Below are 26,584 nucleotides of genomic sequence, written 5' to 3' on the forward strand. Positions count from 1 at the left end.
TAGGTGGGAATTTCCTTATCCTAATAAGCCTGGGAGTGCTACAGGAGACCGGGGCTTATTTCATCCCTTTGGCTTCGACCGTAAAAGACAGCCATCCTTAAAGGGGCCATTTCAGAGGCCTACCCTCAGGGGCCATTCTCTTTCTCAGGGATGTTCGTTGCTGAGAAAAAGAATTTAGCGATATTTCTCCCATTTACTTTTGAAAGAAGAGAAATATGTTTCTGTTCCTCCCGACTCACTGGCAGTCAGAGTTTAAGGTTATCTGTCTTGTTTCTGAACATTGCTGTTATCCTGTTCTTTTTTCAAGGTGCCCAGATTTCATATTGTTCAAGCACACATGCTCTACAAACAATTTGTACAGTTAACGCAATCATCACAGGGTCCTGAGGCGACATACATCGTCCTCAGCTTACGAAGATGATGGGATTAAGATATTAAAGTAAAGACAGGCCTAGGAAATCACAAGGGTATTGACTGGGGAAGTGATAAGTGTTAATGAAATCTTCACAATTTATGTTCTGAGATTGCAGTAAAGACAGGCATAAGAAATTATAAAAGTATTAATTTAAGGCACTAATAAATGTCCATGAAATCTTCACAATTTATGTTCTTCTGCCGCATCTTCAGCCGGTCCCTCCGTTTGGGGTCCCTGACTTCCCACAACATAGAGGCACCACCCACACAGAATGGGATGATGGCAGTGCCTTTCCTCCTGTTCCTCAGGAAGTGGCTGGCTTGGAAGGTGGTCGCATGGGAGATGCACATCCTCCTCCATGCTGAGACATGCCTTTATCTCATGACCCAGGAATAGCCTCAAGGAACTGGCCCAATTGCCAATCACTGTATGAAAGAACAAATAAGCTTTAAACCTTGTCAGCACCACATTTGTTGTTTCAGCATAGTAGGATTCATTCTCAATTAACTCCATCAAACATACCAGTTTTTTAGCTACTTTGGGATATATTTTGCAGTGACTTGGTCCTGGTGGGTAGTGTTATTTGGAAAGATATGCTTGTTACAATATGTGAAAAAGAGCCAGTTACAAAGCCTGGCATTCATTTCACTTTTGTATGAGTAATTGTATGTATAAATATATGCAGAGAAAACCATCTAGATGGAAGGCTTATTCCAAAATACCATGGGGGATATGGCTTTATGGTGATTTTTCTTTTCTTGTGTAAATTTTTTAATTTCTGAAATAAATGTGTAAAAAAAAAGTAAAACTCTTCACCCTCACAAATTACCAGTATTGGTCAAAATGAGATGTTTTATAGGAAGCTGGTGAAATGCTTACATGGTCACTGTCTGGCAACTCTTTTTCTGGAGCAAATATCTCTGTCCTACCCAGGGACATGGAATTTGGGGTTTTAAGCTTTAGACCATCCTGGGCACTTCAATATATCACACCTTACACAAAGTTTTTCCCAGACTATAAGTAACCCTAGTTCTTATTCCTTTAGGAGTTGATGGCATTCTGTCTGGGAGAGAATACAAGATTCAGAGATTTATGGATTTAATTTTCATAATAAAACACTGCTCATATGGCACTCTTACACTTTTTTTGTGTGTGTGTGTCTTTTTGTTGTTGTTGTTGTTGTTCCTTTTTGTGGAGAACAGGGTCTCGCTATATTGCCTAGGCAGGTCTCAAACTCCTGGGCTCAAGCTATCTTCCCACCTCTGCCTCCCTTAGAGCTGGGATTACAGGCATGAGCCACCACGCCCAGCTCATATGGCACTCTTAACCCTCAGTGCACATTCAATTTTTTTTTTTTTTTTTCACGGAGCTTTAAAAAAAAATATTGATGCCTGAACCCTACCTCCAGAAATCTTAAGTCAGACTGGGGCAGTGTCTGAAAGTCACATTTTTAAAGTGTCTCAGATGATTTTTAAAGTGAAGCCAAGATGTGGAAGCACTTCCCCAAGCCCTTGCTGGAGAAATCGTGTGTTGAATTATAAAAATAATATATGCTTATTATGAAATGTAACAGTGTACTAGGGTATGAAGTGAAACAAAAACACCCCCATTCTCCCCAGGTCTACCATGTTTCTTTAGGTAACATTTCACAAGTCTACAAGTATACATCTTTCTTTTCTAAAATGGTATCGTACTAAGCATTGCTATTGTATAACTTGCTTTTGTTTCCTAATATGTGGGAGACATATTTCTCTATCAGTTTATACAGATTAATCTTGCTCTTTTTAATGACTGCAGTGTATCTGGAGTACAGATACTCCTTGATTTCTTTAACCTCCGAGAGTTCCGCCTGGGACAGGCTGCCCTTTAGTATATGGGACATGTTCCCTATCCATTCCCCTGTGCTCCCCTACCTTCCTGTTGTTACCACTGGAAAGGAATCTATATGGACTACATTAAATTTTATCCTTAGGATATAATTATATCCCATTAAATTATATCCCTAGGATGTAGTTTAATATTATGCCCTTCTAGCTTGCGTTTATTTTTTAAGAAATAATTCAGACATATAGTAATCCTCCATGCACCTTCCATCCTACTAAAGAAATAAAACACTAGAATGCAATCGAACCTCTAATCCTCACTAATCCCATTGCCCTCTACCCTATCCATAGTAAGTAACTGGTTGTCCTTGACTTTGGTATCCATCCCATGCCTCTCTCTACATTTTTACTCATTGATGTTTTTTGAAACAATGCATGGAAGTATTTGGTATGCTTTTAAACTTTATACACAGTGTATCACACTATATTCTTCTGTAAGTGGCTTTTCCCCCCTCAGTGTTATATAGTTACAAAATTCATCCATATGGGTACATATACTTTGAGTTCATTAATTTTTCCATTAATTATGAATTATGATGGTCTATTTTATGAATATATTACTCTTCACTCATTTTTCTTGATATGATGCCAATTTTTTGCAAATATAAACAGTCATATTTGTGACTTGTCTCATACTCCTAGTGCACACAAGGGAGTTTTTCTCAATCTAGGAGTGGAATTGTTGGATTGTAAGGAACATGTGTCTTTCATGTTCTCCAAGGAGGCTGTATCAGCTTAGAATCCCACTACCAGTGCTTAAAAGTTTGTTCTATGCTTAAAATAGATTAGAATAAGAAATACTCATTTGATGATATTTCTATATATTCTCCAAAATTGCTCATAAGAACATTTTCATTTTTATTAATGTCCTTTACATGAAGTGCCATCTGGTAAATTATTTTTTTGTTAATGCTAGGAACATTTTTTCTCTCCATGTGCATACTGTGCCTGTTTACAAAAAGATTTGAAGCAATTTATTGGCCTTTTCTGACAAACTGCCAGACTTCCTGCTATCAGCCAGTGGCTGCTTCCTCTTTAATTCCTTTTTGTCTTGGCTGCCAAGACAGCAAGAGCTAAACTCAAGGCTCAGGTGTGAAAACAAATTTGGTTTAGTTTTCCCCTTCGCTTCTTATATGGGAGTATTTCTCAAGCGTCATTCTTAGAACAGCTGCATCAGAATCTTGGGGATGCTAGTTAAAAATGCTACTTACTAAGCCCTTTCACACATTTTTTTTTTTTTTTTTTTTTTGGAATCTCCAAGGTGGTACGCAAGAATTAGCATTTTAAAAGCTCATGCTAAGCTCAAATGTAAGAATCTACGGTATGGCTTGTAATCTTAGTTTCATGTAATTCTGTCATTAGAATATGTTGTTCTAAATCACTTCAAATACTTTTTGTACTCAATGGAAAAAATATTAAAATCTAGCAGAATGAGATATTTGCATAAGACTTAGCTCCAAGCTTTGTCTGTAAATTGATTCTGTTATCAATTTGCCATTTAGAACACTAGGTTTAAATCTGTGGATTCCATAAATATTCATTGAGTGCCCACTATGTGCTATACAGTGTGCTAGAAGAAAAAGTAGTAAATAGATGAAAAGCTATAAACAGACAGTAGGTTAGGAATTTTTTTTTTTTTTTTTTTTTTTTTTTTTTTTTTTTTTTTGAGACAGAGTGTCACTCTTGTTGCCCAGGCTGGAGTGCAGTGGCATAATCTTGACTCACTGCAACCTCTGCCTCCTGGGTTCAAGCGATTCTCCTGCTTCAGCCTCCCAAGTAGTTGGTATTACAGGCATGTGCCACCACACCCAGCTAATTTTTGTATTTTTAGTAGAGATGGGGTTGCACCGTGTTGGTCAGGCTGGTCTCGAACTCCTAACCTCAGGTAATCCACCTGCCTCGGCCTCCAAAAGTGCTAGGATCACAGGCGTGAGCCACTGCACCCAGCCTCCAGAATGTTTTATCTGAATACTCTAACCTCACATGAATCTTTTCCTGAATAAGAAACAGGTTTTTTTTAAAAGTAGAGTTTTGGCAAACACATACATTTGCCTCTAATGGATATATCTGTGCATTATGATATGTGTACTCATCAATGAAATATTTCTAGACCCGTATTTCCAAGGATCATTAACATCCTTGAATGCATCACTGAGATAAGATGTTTATTATCTTGATGAATATGAACTTAAATCTCATCTAGCCTTTTAGACTCAGTAATTAAGTTTTAGAAAAGCAATGAATTATTAAGTCTCATTAGAAAACAGTTTGAATAAAGCAAAACAATTGGCCTCTTCTCTCAGCATAATTTATTTCTATTAAACATTAGTGATTAATGTTGGTGAAAAGGGGTATTTACTCCAAGTGGCCCATAGTTAACAATTTTCATGCCATGCTACTTACATAAACTCCCTCTTCTGACACCCAGCTTCAGAGAATGCTGTGTATTCAGAGTGGCATGAGTGTGTTTATCTTGAAAGAGAATTGGAAGGTAATAGACATTCAAGTACTTAGTAACTGATTTGTTTGCCCAAGTTAGTGTAATTCAGAAAATATTTATTGAGCACCTACTGTGGAGTATTTGTACTCTATACAAAATATATTCTTTATGAACAGAAAGAAAACATCTTGAATCAGTCCACACCTTCTAATTAGTTGTAAATAGCCGTACTAAAATCCACATGATAAGTGAGCACTAAATGAGTAAGTTGTTATGATTTTATTGGCGTTAGAAATGTTGTCTTATGAATGTCTCTGTGCTTTCTTTAGCTCTTGTAGCTGTGTCTAGCAAACACTAGTTATCTTATTTTATCTTTTTCATGGGAGATGGTTTTATGAATTTAATGTTTGTTCCTTAATGAGCTCCCTCAAAGTCACCTGAAAGTTTGATTTGATTTGGTTTTAAATGCAAATCCCAGACAAATCTCCTGATTGAAGATCCCCTGGAGATAGATACTGTTGTAGTAGGTATGATGAAGGAGACCTTTAGACACTATTTTTTTAAAAAAAGACTTTAATTTTTTAGAGCAGTTTTGGGCTTACACCAAAACTGAGAGGAAGGTATAGAGAGTGCCCATCTACCCCTGCCACTGCCCCTGCACAGCCTCCCCTATTTTCAACATCCCCTGCCAGAGTGCTCCCTTTCTTACAATTGATGAACCTACATTGACACATCATTACCACCCAAAGTCCACAGTTTACATGAGGGCTCATTGGGTAATTTATAAACAAAGTAAATTTATTACAGTTCTGTAGACTGGGAAGTCAAGGTCGAGGAGCTACAGCTGGTATGGGCCTTCTTAACTCCATCATAAAATGTCAGAAGGCATCACATGGCAAGGGGGCTTACTAGAAAAAAACCAAACTGTCTTTTACAACAGACCCACTCTAATGAAAGTAACCTACTCCCATGATAGCCCATTAATTCGTTACCCCTTAATCCATTAATCCCCAAATGGATTAATCCATTCCTAAGGGCAGAGCCCTGATGACCCAATTACCTCTCAAAGGTCCCACTTCTTAATACTGTTACATTGGGAATTCAATTTCAATGTGAGTTTTAGAGGGGACAGACATTCAAACCATTCTGCCCCTGGCCCCCCAAAATTCTATGTACTTTTTGTATACAAATACATTCATTCCATCTTTATAGCCCCAAAGTCTAGAGTCTCATCTGAATCAGATGTGAGTAATGCTCAAGGGACAATTCATCTTGAGGTAAATTTCTTACAGCTGTGAGCCTATGAAATGACCATGTTATCTACTTCCAAAATAAATGGTGGGACAGGTGTAAGACATTCTCATTTCATAAGGGAGAGATAGACAAGAAGAAAGGGGTAACAGGTCCCAAGTAAGTCCAACACCCAAAGGAAAAACTAAGCCTTGAGACTTAGTTTATCTTCCCTGGTTCCATGTCTTGCTTCCTAGATACACTGGTTGTGGGGATTGGATCCCAGGGCCTCAGACAGCCCCACCACCTAGGCTTTCCTGGGCTCTCCCAGGCTTCAGTTCTCACAAATAAGAGTCAAGAGCCTGCAGCTTTCACAGGCTGAAGCTAAATGCTGGCGGTTCTACAGTTCTGAGATCTCAGCAGGGTTCTGTTCTCACTGCGCTAGGCATTACCCCACTTGGGTCTGTTTCTCCTGGCTCTGGCTTTGACCCCACATTTTCACCTGGCATTAATCCACGAATGGATTAATTCATTTATGAGGGCAGAGCCCTTATCACCCAATCACCTCTTAAATGCCTCACTTCTTAATACTCTTACATTGGAGATTAAGTTTCAACATGAGTTTCAGAAGGGGCAAAATTTGAACCAAAGCACTGTTTATTTTCTTTTCCTGTCTTATTGCATTAACTAGTACTTCCACTACAGTGTTGAAAAGGAGTGGTAAGAGGTCACAGCTTCCCATTTTGGCTGATCCTGGTTGGGAAGGCTTCAAGTTTCTCACCATTAAGTATGATGTTAGCTATAGGTTTTTATGTGAATATTCCTTATCAATTTGAGGAAGTTCTCCTCTATTCTTAATTTACTGAGGGTTTTTATCATGAATGGGTGTTGGATTTTGTCAAATGCTTTCTGTGCATCTGTTGATATGACCATGTGATTTTTCTTCTTTAGCCAGTTGATGTGATGGATTATGTTAACTGGTGATCAAATGTTGACCCAATCTTCCACACTTAGGATGAATCCTACTTGGTTGTGGTCTGTTTTTCTTTTTATACATTGTTGGATTCATTTTGCTAATATTTTATTTAGGATTTTTGCATCTATGTTCGTGAGAGATATTGGCCTGTAGTGTTTCTTATAATGCCTTTGTCTGGTTTTGGTATTAAGGTAATGCTGGCCTTATAGAATGTGTTAGGAAGTATTCCCTCTGTTTCTATTCTCTGAAAGAGATTGTAGAGAATTGGTTTAATTTCTTCCTTAAATATTTGATAGTATTCACCAGTGAAGCCATTTGTGCCTGGTGTTTTCTGTTTTAGAAGGTTAGTAATTATTGATTCAATTTCTTTAATAGATACAGGCCTATTCAGATTGTCCCTTTCTTTTTGTGTGAGTTCTGACAGATTGTATCTTTCAAGGATCAGTCTGTTTCATCTAGGATATGACATTTGTGGCCATAATACTGTTTACAGTATTCCTTTATTATCTTTTTAATGCCCATGAGATCTGTGGTGATGTCTCCTCTTTTATTTTTAATATTAGTAATTTGTATCCTTTCTCTTTTTCTATTAGCCAAGCTAGAAATTATCAATTTTCTTGATCTTTTCAAAGAATTAGCTGTTGGTATTGTTGATTTTTCTCTATGAATTTTCTGTTTGCAATTTCATTGATTTCTGCTGTAATCTCCTCATTTATTGTCTTCTGCTTACTTCTGATTTAATTTACTTTCCTGTTTCTGGTTTGCCCTGGAACTTTTATTTTTAAGAATCTCTACGAGTGACTCTGATGCACAAATTTAGGAGACATTGTTTCCATTTTAATTTCTTACATTTTATAGGAAGAAAAACTGAGGATCAGAGAGATTTTGTCTTACATGAGGTTATAATGTGTGCAGTTATAAGAATGCATCCTCTGGTTATATTGGGTTCCCCTGTATTCATCTTATTAATTTATCTGATTAATCTTATCCATGATGACGGATTAATCTTATCTTCCTTTGACAACCTTAATTATGTGTAGTTTTCCTAGCTAAGGTTAAGGTTGAGTGAAAGCATTTGCTCTGTTAATTATTTTTCTTTGCATTTCTTGGTACTTTCCCACAGAGTGTACTACTAGCTATGTTACAGGATGAGTTGCCCAATCAGCACAGTGTGGATTTTCTTTGGAGGAAAATACATGTGTCCTTCATAAGTGTCCTACACATGCTTTATAGATAGGTCCAGTGAACACTGTCATGTGAGCCAGTAGAAATTTAGAATTTTTCTGGATTGTTCTCCTGATTCTCATCAGTGTTTCCATGGAAATTGAAAGATTACTACAGTGGTTTTTGCTTGATTATATGTGCAGTTTAGTATTATAACTTTTATAAATAAACTTTAAATACTGTAGTGTGATCTTGTCGCAACCATTAGAAAGAAGGATTATATTAGAGGAACTTTTTGTCTATTATAATACAGATGCTTCTCAAGTTAAAATGGGACTGTGCCCTGATAAACCCATCATAAGTCAGAAACATCATAAATCAAAAATTCACTTAATACTTAAGTTAGCTCATTATAAAATTTAAAAATAATAAGTCAGGGATTGTCTTTAATTTTACTCATGCCAATAAATGTTTTTCATATTGCTAGAAGAAGGCTAGTCATTTCTGCCTTGTCTTAACAGAATGATACAATATAATTCTTAAATATATCATTTGTGATTTTTAAAAATAACTTTTGTTTTTCTAATTACACAAGTAATGCATGTTCATTATGCAAAATTTTAAACTCAAAAGAAAAATTTTTAAATCACTTGTAATTCCACCACCTGGAGATCATTGTTGTTTAGGTAGATGGCCTTCCAGGCTTTTTTTAAATGCACACGTGTAGTGGTAAATCATTTGTAATTGCATTCCATTTCTAAGTTAATGTTTATGTTTAATTAAATACAAGACAAATTTACTAATTCATGCTTTTTATGCCTTTTAAATACCATATGTTGCCTACATATCTTTCAGTAATTGGTATTCTCTTAGTCTTTACTCTACTTGGACTTTAGTTTTTTGGGCTGTTTTTCTTCCTTATACTATCCTTCTTAAAAGTTAGAGTACTTTGTTAGGAAATTAGTTATCTTTTGTAAAATGTATGTAATATACAAACACACACACACACACACACACACAAAAGAAGCTTCAACTTAGACATCCATTTTGGACAGAGTTCTGCAAAGTTTTAAACAACCTGAAGTGAATGGGAACATCTTCAGTTTCAGAAAGCACACAAAATAAACTATCACTGAAAACCCTCCCATACAAAGCACTTAGAGGATAAATCTATATTCCACTTATATGAGATACCTAGAATAAGCACATTCATAGAGACAGAAAATAGAATAGAGGTTTTCCAGGATGGGGAAAGGGGAGAGTAAAGAGTTACTTTTAATGGATACAGAGTTTCTGTTTCTGTTTCTGATGAAAAAGTTCTGCAAATGGAGGCCCAACATGGTGGCTCATGCCGTAATCTCAGCACTTTGGGAGGCCGAAGTGGGCAGATAACCTGAGGTCAGGAGTTAAAGACCAGCCTGGCCAACATGGCGAAACTCCGTCTCTAGTAAAAATACAAAAATTATACAGGGTGGTGGTGCATGCCTGCAATCCCAGCTACTCAGGAGGCTGAGGCAGGAGACTGCCTTGAGCCTGGGAGGCAGAGGTTGCAGTGAGCTGAGATTGTCCCACTGCACTCCAGCCTGGGCAACAGAATGAGACTCCATCTCAAAAAAGAAAAATTCTGCAAATGGAAAGTAGTGATGGCTACACAACATTGTGGATGTTAATACTACTGAACTGTGTATCTAAGAAATACTAAAATGGTAAATTTTATTTCATATATATATATATCATAAGTTTTAAAAGCACTTGAAGTATGTCCAATAATCCTATTGTAACAGGAATAATCATTGCCTCTTTTTAATTTTTAATACAAATTTTAATACAATTTTAATATTTAAGCTCTAGTTATCATTCAATATGAAAAGTCCTCTTTTCCTAATTGAAGTATTTCTCCCTTATACTAGCATTTTTCTTGCAAAAGGCCCAGAGATTGTGATTTGAAGAGACAGAAGCCCACTCTGTTTGCCTAACTGAGAGACATCTAGAATATTATCACAAAATATTAAGATCTCGTAAAAACAAACTCTTTTTCAAAATTTCAATGAAAGTGTTTTTGATTTTAGAAACTGACTCAAAAAAGTAATAATTTCTTTTCTCCATTAATGCTTTATTAAGCTTTGTTGACCTAAATAAGGGTTATAGGCGAGGAGGGGAGAAGAGGGATTAGAAAGATTAGTCAGCTGCCACTCCTAAAAATATCAGAGTGATTTTTTTTCCCCTTAATCACATAACTGTAACCTTCTGTCTACTCAGAGCAAACTAACTCTAAGATGAAACCTAAAGAATGGATTTTTCATTTTTTACTACATTTGACTGTAAATACAGACAGCATGATAATAACATATGCTGTGGAATTCCCTAAATCTCTAACATATTTTAATATCTGAAAATTTTAAGGATCATTGTTTAATATAGTGTGTCTTATAAATGATTGTTGATTTAATAAAAATCTATAAACTTTATTGTTTTTTCTTTTTCTTTTTTTTTGAGACGGAGTCTCACTCTGTTGCCAGGCTGGAGTATGGTGGTGCCATCTCGGCTCACTGCAACCTCCACCTCCCTGGTTCAAGTGAGTCTCCTGCCTCAGCCTCCTGAGTAGCTGGGACTACAGGAGTGTGCCACCATGCCCAGCTAATTTTTGTATTTTTAGTAGAGATGGGGTTTCACCATGTTGGCCAGGATGGTCTCGATCTCTTGACCTCATGATCCGCCTGCATCAGCCTCCCAGAGTGCTGGGATTATAGGCGTGAGCCCCCGCGCCTGGCCAAACTTTGTTGTTAATATATATCTTACCTTGCTTGTAGAACATTTTAGGCGTGAGCCACCACGCCCAGGCAAACTTTATTGTTAATGTATGTCTTATCTGGCTTCTAAAACTGATTTTAGGCATGAGCCACCGCGCCCGGCCATCTTAGGCACTTTATTGAGATATTTACAACATAGCAGAATAATAAGAGACGAGAATGGTATCCAAAGACTCTGGATCAGGGAGAAAATAAGAATTGAATTATGAGATAAAGCCAGATATCTATTTGTTATTATAAGATGTTATTCAGTTGTTTTCTAATAATCAAACTAGAATAAATAAACTATACATTTCTTAAAGGAAATTAACAGAAAATACGTTTATCAATAAACAGTTCCCACAATTATAAATGCATACGTCCCCAGTAGCCTTGATGACTGGTTCATGAGCCAGTATTTATTCAGTGTGTACAGGGCAGCATTGCTGCTTCCATTGCTGCTACATCCATACCATCAGGTGCTATGGAAAAATAGAATTGTAATAGAAAATGTGTTGGCTCCTAATGCAATGTGAGCGCTCCTTCAAACTGCCCTCCAGGGTGCAAGTCCCACAGAGCCACTTCTGAATAAGAGGCCTAATAGTGCTGGGTTCTTAACCAGAGTGAACATCATTCATTGTATCTAATCTGCAAAGTGAATTTTCTTATAAAATATTAAATTGTTTTTAATTAAAAATATATTTTAAATATTAAAAAAAGTTCTAGAAATGAACAGTAGTGATGGCTACACAACCTTGTGGATGTTAATACCACTGAACTATGTACCTAAGAAATGCTAAAATGGTAAATTTTATGTTATATATATTTATCATAATTTTTAAAAGCACTTGAAGTATGTCAAAGAATCCTATTGTAATAGAAATAATTGTTGCCTCTACTTAACAATTTTAATATTTAAGCTCTAGTTATTACATTTTAAATATAATAAAATATATTTTTATTTTAAATACTTAATACATAAATACTTATATATAAATATAAAATAATAATACTTAAAAATAATGAAGTAAGCATATTATTTGAACAAAGGATTGAACAGCTAAGAAGATATTTTAAAACCTCTGACCTAGTAGTATAGTGAGGACCATTGCCTAATAAAAGTATGTCCAAGATCTCCTGAACACTGGCCTGCCCTCCTTAAGAAGGAAACCCTGTAATACCATGAGGCACGTAGGGGTGACTCAAAAAACTCCACGCCAGAAACCAGAAGACGTAAGTATTTGTCTCTTGTCTGCCACAGATTAGCCCTGTCATGTTGGGGAAGTGACTTGACCTCTGAAATGTCTTACCTCATCTGTAAAATAGGCGTATAAAATGATTACTAAAAACTTGTCCAGCACCAAGACCTTTTCAGAATTCTTTCTCTTGCCTCAAAGATGGCAAAGAATGTGCCATCAGACAAGCTCTTCCCTTCTGTCAAAAGAGAAGAACCACTGGAGAAAGAAATGACCAAATTCGATGTAGAGAGCTTAAGCACGGAAAAAAAAAAAATGTAGGTGAAAGATAAGTAGCTCTGTCTAGAGCAATTGCCTTTTGTTGTTTACAGCTTGTCTAGGTCAGACCATCCCATAGGAAAGGTTTGGTAAGAACAAAGGCGTTTGATAAAAGATGACTGAGAGACTGGGCTTTGATGCAAAGATCATCAGAAGCATCTACAACAAGTGAGTAGTCACCAGTGACAAAATCTCCAAGTGAGGCAGGCTGGAGAATGAGTGATCTGTTAGTCTTGCCAGAGAGGAAGGTATTAGCAAAGGCAGATTGGATAAGCAGAAGGTAAAAAAATAAAAAACAGCAATAGCATTTTTTTTTATATACTCCATTAGCACAGGTTTGGCTTTACCAATATAGGAAAGGCATTTTTACACTAATTAGGTCATTGTGAAAAATAACAATTGGAGTTATTTTTTAAATGCAGTGTTTTTAACTATGAGACCGGGTGTGGTGGCTCACGCCTGTAATCCTAGCACTTTGGGAGCCTGAGACGGGTGGATCACTTGAGGTCAGGAGTTTGAGACCAGCCTGGCCAACAGGGTAAAACCCTGTCTCTACTAAAAATACAATAATTAACTGGGCGTGGTGGCACATTGCCTGGAGGCTGAGGCACGAGAATTACTTGAACCCAGGAAGTGGAGGTTGCAGTTAGCTGAGACTGCACCACTGCACTCCAGCCTGGGTGACAGAGACACTGTGTCTCAAAAAAAAAAAAAAAGAAAAGAAAAGAAAAAAGAAAATATTAATACTGTGAAGGTTGTTTGCCAGTCTTTAATGACAACAACCAGTTATATTACTATAATAAGCTTTCCATGAAAACACCAAAAAGTACTTTTTGATACCTTATTAAAAATTAAGATTCTGTCATATTTTTTAGAATTATATACATTATAATTTTGTGTTTTTTAGAATAAGCTCAGCAATAGTGTACAAGGATATCCTAATCTATATGGAAGCACAAAGGAACATATAAATTTAAATCCTTTTGTTCCTTGATCAGTCGGTTCTTTTTATTTTAAACTTTAATTTTGGACATTCACAAAATTATTAACTCTTGAGTGATGTGGGTTGAGTAAGTTGTATTACAGTTCTGGAAACAAATCATTCATTTCAATATATATTGAACGTCTTATGTACAAGACACTCTGCCTAACATTTGAGGGGACTACAAAGGTAAATCAGTGAGGCCTGTTCTCAAAGAACATTGACTTCTAGAAAGATGACAAGAGAAAGCTCTTCTGGTCAGTTCTATGGGAAGGGAATCAGGGACAGCTACACAGAAGCAGCTTAAGGATGATAGGGCTTCCAGTCCATAGAAAGAGAAGGGTGAAGATGATTCCAGATAATGGAACCATGAGAACACACAGAGGGATAAAGGTGTGTGGCATCAGCTCTTTAAATATGCTTTAAAAAAAAAAAAAAAGGCCTCTGAATTACAGTTTTCCCTCAGTATCTGCTGGGGACTGGTTTCAGGAGCCTCCAGTATGAAAATCAGGAGATTATCACCTGATATAAAATGGGATATTTGCATATAACCTGTGCACATCCTTTAAATACTTTAAATCATCTCTAGGTTACTTATAATACCTAGTATAATGTAAATGCTATGTAAACAGTTGCTATGCTGTATTATTTTTAACATTTATATTATTCTGTATTTTTTTTATTTTTATTGAATATTTTGGATCCACAGTTGATTGAATTTGTGGATGCAGATACGGAGAGCCGATTGTATACCCTCTAAAAGGATGAATTTTATGCTGTGTCACTTATATCTTAATAAAACTGTTATTTTTTAAAAGTACATGCCATGTGTTAGGGATGGCAAGGATAAATTGTTGTGATGGTGACATGAGATCCTGTGTTGTGCAGAAGGAGAGGAGATTGGAGAGAGATGTAGGACCAGAGCACACAGACGGTCTTGAAAACTATGCTAGGAATTTTGTATTTTATTTTCCAGGCATTAGCAAAACATTGTAAGTTTTTAAGCACAGGAATCAAAAAGACTCCATTGATTTTAAAATATGGAGGTAGAAGATAAATTAGCTGTTAGTCAAAGTGAAGGTGGAGAGAGAAACTAGGCTATTGGAACAGCTTCGATCAAAGAGTGTAAACTAGTGAAACTAGTTTGCAAGAATACCAGGGAAGGCGGCCAGGCACGGTGGCTCATGCCTATAATCTCAGCACTTTGAGAGGCTGAGGCAGGAGGATCAGTTGAGCTCACAAGTTCTAGACCAGCCTAGGCAATGTGGCAAAACCCCATCTCTACCAAAAATACAAAAATTAGCCAGCATGGTAGTGCACGTTTATGGTCCCAGCTACTCAGGAGGCTGAGGTGGGAGCTCGCTTGAACCTGGGAGGTCGAGGCTGTAGTGAGCCAAGATCGTGCCATTGCACTCCAGCCTGTGTAAACAGAGCCAGAACTTCTCTAAAAAATAGAATAAATAAAATAAAATAAAAATACTGGGGACTGGATATTGAATCTTAAAGGAGCAAGGAAAGTGAAAGAAAATGCTGAATTTTCATTTTTGTATTTATAGAACAAAGATACTGTGTTATTTTTCTGAGCTGTGTAACAGATTATCACAGATTTAGCAGCTTGAGCAACACACATTTATTATATCAATATTTCTGTGGTTCATGACCCCAGATACAGCTTAGCTGGGGCTGTGTGAGGCTGTGATCAAGGTATCAGCCAGGGTGGGATTCTTACGTGGAGGCAGGACTAGAGATGGACCCACTTTCAGAATTACCCAGGTTGTTGGCAGAATTCATTTCTTGAGGTTGTGAGTCTGAGGTCCTCAGCTTCTTGCCAGCTGTAGGCTGGGGACTGCTCTCAGCTCCTAGAGGATGCTTGCAGATCACATGGCCTTCTCACAACATGACAGTGAACTTCTTCAAAGCCTGCTACGGAGAAAGTCTCTAGCGCTAGTTGACTGGCAAAACATACAACATCATATAATCATGAAATTAATATCCTGTCACCTTTGCCATAGTCTGATGGTTCAAAGCAAGTTACAAGCCCCACTCCCAGTAAGAGGAGGAAATTATCCAAGGGGGTAAACACCAGAAAGTAGAGATAGTTGGGGTCACTATAGAGCATGTCCACCACAGGTACTTTTCAGCCTCTTAAAGTACAGTACAGTGTCCTCTAAAGCCGAGTGACCAGAGTGTAGACTCTGGCATCAGACTGAGCCAGGTTTGAATCCTGACTCCATGACTGACTATCCTTTTGAGCAGTATCCTTTTGAGGAGTGCACACCTGTACTCCCAGCTGCTTGGGAGACTGAGGCACGAGAATCGCTTGAACCCGGGAGGTGAAGGTTGCAGTGAGCTGAAATCATGCCACTGAACTCCAACCTGGGCAAATCTCCTCATTTGTACATGGGGATAAAGATCTACATCTCACAATGGTGGTGTCAGGACAAAATGAGATAATGCAGGTACAACACTTTGTAAGCACCCAAGACACAAGAAAATTGCTCACGTATGTTATCACATTTGAGTCTCAGCTACCATGAGAAGTAACTAATTGAAAGTTTCCCATTAAATGATTTGCCTATATTAAATCAGTTTTTGCTCTTGAGTAAACTTAATCTAATGGACTTTTTGCTATATCATTGTGAGCATGGATTAATACATTCATGAAAAATCATTAGACTTGAGTAGATTTTTTTTTTTTTAGTCAACTTCTTCTTTTTACAGACAAGGAAGCTACAACCACATAGAAAAGTTACCCAACTTGCCTACGATCTCACAAGTGGCTAAGCCAGGACTAGAGTGATGGCGTCTTTACACAAGTTACTGCTGTTTCTACCATATTTAGCTGTGTGACATAATTTTTAATTATGACATTTATAAATTTTTTCACTCAATATTGTGGACTAGAAGCTCCTTTTTCAATGTGACAGCTAATTTTTTAATGCCAAGAAATAGATATATAGAAAAGTTCAAGGCCTAGCCCTAAAATAAGAATTTGCAAATTTCTAGTGACAGTACTCAGTCTCTCTGAATATCTCTATTGTATAAGATGTGATTTGATGTTTTAACTTTAAATTAAACTAAATTGGCTGGGCACGGTGGCTTATGCCTGTAATCCCAACACTTTGAGAGGCCAAGGCAGACGGATCATTTGAGGCCAGGAGTTTGAGACCAGCATGGCCAACATAGTGAAACCCTGTCTCTACTAAAAATACAAAATTTTAACCAGGCGTGGTGGTGCACACCTGTACTCCCAGCTGCTTGGGAGACTGAGGCACGAGAATCGCTTGAACCCGGGAGGTGAAGGTTGCAGTGAGCTGAAATCATGCCACTGAACTCCAACCTGGGCAACAGAGCAAGATTCTGTCTCAAAAAACAAACAAGCCAGCAAAATTAAACTAAATTTGCTACTTACATGTGTATGTGTCTTCACACTGTATATCTGGGCGTGCTCTATATTTTTTTAACTGATTCTTAAGGGTATCCCAATGATAGTAATGAAAATAAGCAGCATAGAATTTTATAGCCATCCTAGAACAGTATTTCCTGTATATTTTAATTCACTGGATTTGGGAAAGAAGGCTTGGTTATGTTGCTTTCATTTAATGTCCATTTATCAATCTCCATCTTTGTATCAGATGTTTGCTAGGTGCTTGGGGGATGAGAAAGGGTCACCACATGACCGTAATCCTCCTACCCACAGATAACTACTCTAAACATGTTGACAGCCTTCTCTCTATATTTTTTGCACATGTAGGTTTTAATAAAAGTGACATAATAAAATACTTTCAACAATTATAATTACAGAAACAGTGCCTATCATGGTAGGAGGAAACTAGAGCAAATCAGAGGGCACAAAACTGAAAACTAAGAGGATTCCCATTTCCTCCCAATCCTGACTGTCCTCCCCAGCCCTACTCACTAGAGGCAACCACTGAGTGGTCCCTGATTTTGTTCTGGTAGTTAACATTATATTCATATATTTTAACTCTGGTTTTAGATTTGTTAGCTTTAGACAGTATCTATTGACCTTTTGCTATAAAATATGAAGAAATTTTTTATCAGTTCAAGATTGAGCCTTTCTTCTTCTCAGCTTCCAGTTTCTAAAACTTTTTTTCCTTGAAAAGGTCTCTGACATTTATTATTACTGGTGTAGTATCTCTTGTGCTTTTTCATAGGCTAGTTTAAAAATGGAATGCATTATTGTGATCACATGTTACATGTATATTCGCTTTAGAGCTAAATAATATGTATGTCATTCTAAGATACTAAACTTTGTTGATCAGAGGGGAATCTTCTAGGCATCCCTGTCTAAAACTCTTCATTTCTCTCCAGCTTTTTTCACTTCTTCCATTTCAACTACTGCTCTTCCTTGTATCTCATGTTATTATCTTCCTTGAATATTCTTTTTCTTTTTCTTTGCTCTGCTGCCCAGGCTGGAGTGCAGTGGCGTAACCTCGGCTGCAACCTCCCCCTCCCAGGTTCAAGCAATTCTCGTGCCTCAGCCTCCCGAGTAGCTGGGATTATAAGCACTTGCCACCATACCCGGCTAATTTTTGGGGTTTGTTGTTGTTTTTATTATACTTTAAGTTCTAGGGTACAAGTGTACAACGTGCAAGTTTGTTACATAGGTATACATGTGACATGTTGGTTTGCTGCACCTATCACCTTGTCATTTACATTAAGTATTTCACCTAATACTATCCCTCCCACGCCCCTTACCCCCTGACAGGCCCTGGTGTGTGATGTTCCCCACCCTGTGTCCTCGTGTTTTCATTGTTCAACACCCACCTGTGAGTAAGAAGATGCAGTGTTTGGTTTTCTGTCCTTGTGATAGTTTGCTTAAAATGATGGTTCCCAGCTTCATCCGTGTCCCTGCAAAGGACATGAACTCATCCTTTTTTATGGCTGCATAGTATGCCATGGTGTATATGTGCCGCATTTTCTTAAGCCAGTCTATCACTGAAGGACATTTGGGTTGGTTCCAAGCCTTTTCTATTGTGAATAGTGCTGCAGTAAACTTACGTGTGCATGTGTCTTTATACTAGCATGATTTATAATCCTTTGGGTATATACCCAGTAATGGGATCGCTGGGTCAACTGGTATTTCTAGTTCTAAATCCTTGAGGAATCGCCATGCTGTCTTCCACAATGGTTGAACTAATTTACACTCCCACCAACAGTGTAAAAGCATTCCTATTTCTTCACATCTTCTCCAGCATCTGTTGTTTCCTGTCTTTTTAATGATCACCGTTCTAACTGGCATGAGGTGGTATCTCATTGTGGTTTTGATTTGCATTTCTCTGATGACCAGTGATGATGAGCATTTTTTCATATGTCTCTTGGCTGCATAAATACCTTCTTTTGAGAAGTGTCTGTTCATATCCTTTGCCCATTTTTTCTTTTCTTTCTTTTTTTTTTTTTTAAGATGGGATTTCACCTTGTTAACCAGGATGGTCTCAATCTCTTGACTTCGTGATCCACCCGCCTTGGCCTCCCAAAGTGCTGGGATTACAGGCATGAGCCACCACGCATGGCCCCTTTGCCCACTTTTTGATGGGGTTGTTTTTTTCTTGTAAGTTTGTTTAAGTTATTTGTAGATTCTGGATATTAGCCCTTTGTCAGATGGATAGATTGCAAAAATTTTCTTCCATTCTGTAGGTTGCTTGTTCACTGTGATGATAGTTTCTTTTGCTGTGCAGAAGCTTTTTAGTTTAATTAGATCCCATTTGTCTATTTTGGCTTTTGTTGCCATTGCTTTTAGTATTTCAGTCATGAAGTCTTTCCCCATGCCTGTGTCCTGAATGGTATTGCCTAGGTTTTCTTCTAGTGTTTTTATGGTGTTAGGTCTTACATTTAAGTCTTTAATCTATCTTGAGTTAATTTTTGTATATGGTTTAAGGAAGGGATCCAGTTTCAGCTTTCTACATATGGCTAGCCAGTTTTCTCAGCACCATTTATTAAATAAGGAATCCTTTCCCCATTTCTTGTTTTTGTCAGGTTTGTCAAAGGTCAGATGGTTGTAGTTGTGTGATGTTATTTGTGAGGCCTCTGTTCTGTTCCATTGGTCTATATATCTGTTTTGGTATGAGTACCATGCTGTTTTGGTTACTGTAGCCTCATAGTATAGTCTGAAGTCAGGTAGCATGATGCCTCCAGCTTTGTTCTTTTTGCTTAGGATTGTCTTGGCTATGCGGGCTCTTTTTTAGTTCCATATGAAGTTTAAAGTAGTTTTTTCCAATTCTGTGAAGAAAGTCAGTGGTAAGCTTGATGTGGGGGATAGCATTGAATCTATAAATTACCTTGGACAGTATGGCCATTTTCATGATATTGATTCTTCCTATCCATGAGCATGGAATGTTCTTCCAGTTGTTTGTGTCCTCTTTTATTTCGTTGAGCAGTGATTTGTTGTTCTCCTTGAAGAGGTCCTTCACATCCTTTGTAAGTTGTATTCCTAGGTATTTTATTCTCCTTGTAATAATTGTGAATGGGAGTACACTCATGATTTGGCTCTCTATTTGTCTACTATTGGTGTATAGAAATGCTTGTGATTTTTGCATGTTGATTTTGTATCCTGAGACTTTGCTGAAGTTGCTTATCAGCTTAAGGAGATTTTGGACTGACATGATAGGGTTTTCTAAATATACAATCATGTCATCTGCAAACAGAGACAATATGACTTTCTCTTTTCCTAATTAAATACCCTTTATTTCCTTCTCTTGCCTGATTGCCCTAGCCAAAACTTCAATGCTATGTTGAATAGGAGTGGTGAGAGAGGACATCCTTGTCTTGTGTGGGTTTTCAGAGGGAATGCTTCCAGTTTTTGCCCATTTGGTGTGATATTGGCTGTGGGTTTGTCATACATAGCTCTTATTATTTTGAGATACGTTCCATTGATACCTAGTTTATTGAGAGTTTTTAGCATGAAGGGCTGTTGAATTTTGTCAAAGGCCTTTTCTGCATCTATTGAGATAATCATGTGGTTTTTGTCTTTGGTTCTGTTTATATGATGGATTACGTTTATTGGTTTATGTATGTTGAACCAGCCTTGCATACCATAGATGAAGCCGACTTGATTGTGGTGGATGAGCTTTTTGATATGCCACTGGATTCGGTTTGCCAGTATTTTATTGAGGATTTTTGCATCGATGTTCATCAGGGATATTGGCCTAAAATTCTCTTTTTTTCGTTGTGTCTCTGCCAGGTTTTGGTATCAGGATGATGCTGGCCTCATAAAATGAGTTAGGGAGGATTCCCTCTTTTTCTATTGATTGGAATAGTGTCAGAAGGAATGGTACCAGCTCCTCTTTGTACCTCTGGTAGAATTCAGCTGTGAATACATCTGGTCCTGGACTTTTTTTGGTTGCTAGGGTATTAATTATTGCCTCAATTTCAGAACCTGTTATTGGTCTATTGAGAGATTCAACTTCTTCCTGGTTTAGTCTTGGCAGGGAGTATGTGTCCAGGAATTTATCCATTTCGTCTAGATTTTCCAGTTTATTTGCATAGAGGTGTTCATAGCATTCTCTGATGGTAGTTTGTATTTCTGTGGGATTGGTGGTAATGTCCCCTTTGTAATATTTTATTGCATCTATTTGATTCTTCTCTCTTTTCTGCTTTGTTAGTCTTGCTAGTGGTCTACCTATTTTGTTGATCTTTTCAAAAAACCAGGTCCCGGATTCATTGATTTTTTGAAGCATTTTTTGTGTCTCTATCTCCTTCAGTTCTGCTCTGATCTTAGTTATTTCTTGCCTTCTGCTAGCTTTTGAATGTGTCTGCTCTTGCTTCTCTAGTTCTTTTAATTGTGATGTTAGAGTGTCAATTTTAGATCTCTCCTGCTTTCTCTTGTGGGCATTTAGTGCTATAAATTTCCCTCTCCACACTGCTTTAAATGTGTCCCAGAGATTGTGGTATGTTGTGTCTTTGTTCTCATTTGTTTCAAAGAACACTTTTATTTCTGCCTTCATTTAATTATTTATCCAGTAGTCATTCAGGAGCAGGTTGTTCAGTTTCCAGGTAGTTGTGCAGTTTTGAGTGAGTTTCTTAATCCTGAGTTCTAATTCGTTTGCGCTGTGGTCTGAGAGATAGTTTGTTGTGATTTCTGTTCTTTTACATTTGCTGAGGAGTGTTTTACTTCCAATTATGTGGTCAATTTTAGAATAAGTTCCATGTGGTGCTGAGAAGAATGTATATTCTGTCGATGTGGGGTGTAGAGTTCTGTAGATGCCTATTAGGTCTGCTTGGTCCAGAGCTGAGTTCAAGTCCTGGATTGCCTTGTTAACCTTCTGTCTCATTGATCTGTCTAATCTTGACAGTGGGGTGTTAAAGTCTCCCATTATTATTGTGTGGGAGTCTAAGTCTCTTTGTAGGTTTCTAAGGACTTGCTTTATGAATCTGGGTGCTCCTGTATTGGGTGTATATATATTTAGGATAGTTAGCTCTTCTTTTTGAATTGATCCCTTTACCATTATGTAGTGGCCTTCTTTGTCTCTTCTGATCTTTGTTGGTTTAAAGTCTGTTTTATCAGAGACTAAGATTGCAACCCCTGTTTTTTTTTGTTTTCCATTTGCTAGGTAGATCTTCCTCCATCCCTTTATTTTGAGCCTGTGTGTGTCTCTGCACATGAGATGGGTCTCCTGAGTACAGCACACCAGTGGGTCTTGACTCTTTATCCAGTTTGCCCGTCTGTGTGTTTTAATTGGGGCATTTAACCCATTTACATTTAAGGTTAATATTGTTATGTGTGAATTTGATCCTTTCATTTTGCTGTTAGCTGGTTATTTTGCCCATTAATTGATGCAGTTTCTTCATAGCATCAATTGTCTTTACAGTGTGGCATGTTTTTGCAGTGGCTGGTACCAGTTTTTCCTTTCCACGTTTAGTGCTTCCTTCAGGAGCTCTTATAAGGCAGACCTGGTGGTGACAGAATCTTTCAGCATTTGCTTGTCTGTAAAGGATTTTATTTCTCCCTCACATATGAAACTTAGTTTGGCTGGATATGAGATTCTTGGTTGAAAATACTTTTCTTTAATAATGTTGAATATTGGCCCCCACTCTCTTTTGGCTTGTAGGGTTTCTGCCAAGAGATCCACTTTTAGTCTGATGGGATTCTCTTTGTGGGTAACCCAGCCTTTCTCTCTGACTGCCCTTAATATTTTTTCCTTCATTTCAACCTTGGTGAACCTGACAATTATGTGTCTTGGAGTTGCTCTTCTCTAGGAGCATCTTTGTGGCATTTTTTGTATTTCCTGAATTTGAATGTTGGCCTGCTTTGCTAGGCTAGGGAAGTTCTCCTGGATAATATCCCGAGGAGTTTTTTCTAACTTATTTCCATTCTCCCCATTGCTTTCTGGTACACCAGTCAAATTTATATTTGGTCTTTTCACATAGTCCCATATTTCTTGAAGGCATTGTTCATTTCTTTTCACTCTTTTTTCTCTAATCTTGTCTTCTTGCTTTATTTCATTAATTTGATCTTCAATCACTGATATCCTTTTTCCACTTGATCAAATTGGCTACTGAAGCTTGTGCAGGCATCATGAAGTTCTCATACCGTGGTTTTCAGCTCCATCAGGTCATTTAAGGTATTCTCTACACTGTTTATTCTAGTTAGTCATTCCTCTAACATTTTCTCACGATTTTAAGCTTCCTTGCAATGGGTTGGAACATGCTCCTTTGGCTCGGAGAAGTTTCTTATTACTGACCTTCTGAAGCCTACTTCTGTCAACTCATCAAACTCATTCTCTGCCCAGTTTTGTTCCCTTGCTGGCAAGAAGCTGCAATCCTTTGGAGGGGAAGAGGCGCTTTGGTTTTTGGAATTTTCCACTTTTCTGCTGTGGTTTCTGCCTATCTTTGTGGTTTTATCTACCTTTGATCTTTGATGTTGGTGACCTACAGATTGGGTTTTGGTGTGGATGTCCTTTTTGTTGATACTGATGCTATTCCTTTCTGTTTGTTAGTTTTCCTTCTAACAGGCCCCTCAACTACAGGTCTGTTGAGCTTTGCTGGAGGTTCACTCCAGACCCTGCTTGCCTGGGTATCACCAGCGGAGGCTGCAGAACAGCAAATAATTGCTGTCTGATCTTTTTTCTGGAAGTTTCGTCCCAGAGGGGCACCCACCTGTTTGAGGTGTCTGTTGGCCCCTTCTGCAAGTTGTCTCCCAGTGAGGCTATATGGGGGTTTGGGACGCACTTGAGGAGGCAGTCTGTCTGTTCTCCGAGCTCGAACACTGTGCTGAGAGAACCGCTGCTCTCTTCAGAGCTGTCAGAAAGGGATGTTTAAGTCTGCAGATGCTGTCTGCTGCTTTTTGTTCTGCTGTGCCCTGCCCCCAGAGGTAGAATCTAGAGAGGCAGTAGGCCTTGCTGAACTGCGGTGGGTTCTGCCCAATTCATGCTTACAGGCCACTTTGTTTACATTGTTAGCTACTCAAGCATCAGCAATGGAGGATGCCCCTCCCCCCATCAAGCTGCAGCATCACAGGTTGATCTCAGACTGTTGCGCTAGCAGTGAGCAAGGCTCTGTGGGCGTGAGACCTGCCAAGCCAGGCACAGGAGGGTATCTCCTGGTCTGCCAGTGGCTAAGACCATAGGAAAAACGTGGTATTTGGTTAGTAGTGTACCGTTTCTCCGGGTACAGTCTGTCATGGCTTCCCTTGACAAGGAAAAGGAAATCCCCTGTCCCCTTGCACGTTCCAGGTGAGGCAACACCCCACCCTGCTTCATCTCACCCTCCATGGGCTGTACCCACTGTCCAACCAGTCCCAGTGAGATGAACCAGGTACCTCAGTTGGAAATGCAGAAATCACCCATCTTCTGTGTCCATCTCAGTGGGAGCTGCAGACTGGAGCTGTTCCTATTTAGGCATCTTGGAAGTGACCCTCAATTTTTGGGATTTTTTTTTTCTGAGACAGGTTCTCGCTCTGTTGCCCAAGTTGGAGTGCAATGGTGCAATCTCAGCTCATTGCAACCTCTACCTCGTGGGCTCAAGTGATTCTCCTGCCTCAGCCTCCTGAGTAGCTGGGATTACAGTCATGCACAACTATCCTTGCGTAATTTTTGTATTTTTAGTAGGTAAGGGGTTTTGCCGTGTTGGCCAGGCTGGTCTCGAACTCCTGACCTCAAGTGATCTGCCTGCTTCAGCCTCCCAAAGTGCTGAGATTATAGGTGTGAGCCACCACACCCGGCCAAATTTTTTTTTTTTTTGAGTCTGTCTCTCAGTACTTTTTTCATGTAGGGCTCATAGTGGCAAATTTTTTTAGTTTACAAAGTCTCAATTTTTTTAGTTTTAGAAAGTCTCAAGCTTTATCTTCATATTTGCTTTGAAAGTTTAGATGAATATAAATATCCAGATTTTAAATTTAAAGAAATTGCTCCCATTATCTTCCAGTATTTCATTCAATGTATATAAAAAGTCAGTAAGAGTCTGATTCTCATTCCTTGCTTAATGATGAGTTTTTTCTTTCTCTGAGGTATTTAGAATTTTTAAAAATCCTTACTGTACAATTTTCAGCAGAATGTTTAGCTGTAAATCTTTTCTTACCAATCTTACTCAGCATTTTGCTAAACCTTCCCATATGAAGATGCATGTCTTATTTCAGCATCGGGGCATTTTCTTAAGTTATTTCGTTTCATTATCTTTGTTGTTTGTATCTTTTGCACTTTCTATTTGAGCAGCTTTCAACTGTCAGGACATGGCCTCCATGTTTTAAATCTGTTTGTGTGTACTTTACATTTCTTGGTCTTTCTCTTTCTCTTTACTGTTCTCAGATTTCTTTGAATTTATCTTCCCAGTTTAAAAACTTGGTCTAGGGCAAGGCACAGTGGCTCACGTCTGTAATCCAAGTGTTTTAAGAGGCTGAGGCCTGTGGATCACTTGAGCACAGGTGTTGAGACCAGCGTGGGCAACATGGTGGAATTCCATCTCTACTAAAGATACAAAAGATAAAAAATTAGCCAGGTATGCCTGTAGTCCCAGCTTCCCAGGAGGCTGAGGTGGGAGGATCATCTGAGCACAGGAAGGTTGAGGCTGCAGTGAGCTGTGTTCATGCCACTGTACTGCAGCCTGGGCAACAGAGTTAGGACCTTTCTCAAATAAACAATAATAAAATAAAAGCTTGGTCCTGTACAGCATGTAATTTTAATTTTACCCATACAGTAAATTTTTTCAGTGATATTTTTAATTTTCAAGATTTCTTGTTCTCCAGTTGTTTATTTCTTCATAGACTGTTCTTGTTTTAAGTCTGTAATATTCGTAATCTCCCTGAGGATAGCAAATCGAAATTTTGCTTGTTTTAATTCTTTCCAGTTGTATTAGTCCATTTTCACACTGCTGATAAAGACATACCCGAGACTGGGCAATTTACAAAAGAAAGAAGTTTATTGGACTTACAGTTCCACATGGCTGGGGAGGCCTCACAATCATGGCAGAAGGCAAGGGAGAGCAAGTCACATCTTATGTGGATGGCAGCAGGTAAAGATGTTGTACAGGGAAACTCTCATTTTTAAAATTATCAGATCTCATGAGACCCATTCACTGTCATGAGAATAGCACAGGAAAGACCTGCCCCCATAATTCAGTCATTTCCCACTGGGTCCCTCCCACAGCACATGGGAATTATGGGATCTACAAGATGAGATTTGTGTGGGGACACAGAGCCAAACCATATTATTCCACCCCTGGCCCCTCCTAAATCTCATATCTTCACATTCAGAACCAATCATGCCTTCACACAGTCCCCCACGGCCTTAACTCATTTCAGCATTAACTCAAAATTCCACAGTCCAAAGTCTCATCTAAGACAAGGCAAGTCCCTTCTGCCTATGAGCCTGGAAAATCAAAAGCAAGTTAGGGCTGGGTGTGGTTTTCATGCCTGTAACCCCAGCACTTTGGGAGGCCGAGGTGGGCGGATCACGAGGTCAGGAGATTGAGACCATCCTGGCTAACATGGTGAAACCCCGTCTCTACTAAAAATGCAAAAAATTATCCGGGCGTGGTGGTGGGCACCTGTAGTCCCAGCTACTCGGGAGGCTGAGGCAGGAGAATGGCGTGAACCTGGGAGGCGGAACTTGCAATGAGCCGAGATCATGCCACTGCGCTGCAGCCTGGGCGACAGAGCAAGACTCCATCTCAAAAAAAAAAAAAAAAAAAGCAAGTTAGTTACTTCCTAAATACAGTAGGGGTACAGGCATTGGGTAA

The 26,584-nt window shown here is 38.5% G+C and overlaps 1 protein-coding gene across 5 annotated transcripts in view; it reads left to right on the forward strand.

Moving 5' to 3' along the window:
- MSH3 (mutS homolog 3) overlaps positions 1 to 26,584 on the forward strand; it is a 223,575-nt gene that overhangs the window by 166,097 nt on the left and 30,894 nt on the right. The window contains exon 21 of one of the 5 annotated variants that reach the window (XM_065546414.2): positions 25,694 to 25,858. The exons of the other annotated variants lie outside the window; for them this stretch is intronic. Coding sequence (XP_065402486.1) covers positions 25,694 to 25,721 — 28 coding nt within the window. The 3' untranslated portion in view covers positions 25,722 to 25,858. Of the gene's footprint in view, positions 1 to 25,693; positions 25,859 to 26,584 lie in introns of those variants that run through there. 5 annotated transcript variants of the gene reach the window in all.

This window comes from Macaca fascicularis, chromosome 6 (genome assembly GCF_037993035.2).
Source record: "Macaca fascicularis isolate 582-1 chromosome 6, T2T-MFA8v1.1".
NCBI classification, from domain to species: domain Eukaryota; kingdom Metazoa; phylum Chordata; class Mammalia; order Primates; family Cercopithecidae; genus Macaca; species Macaca fascicularis.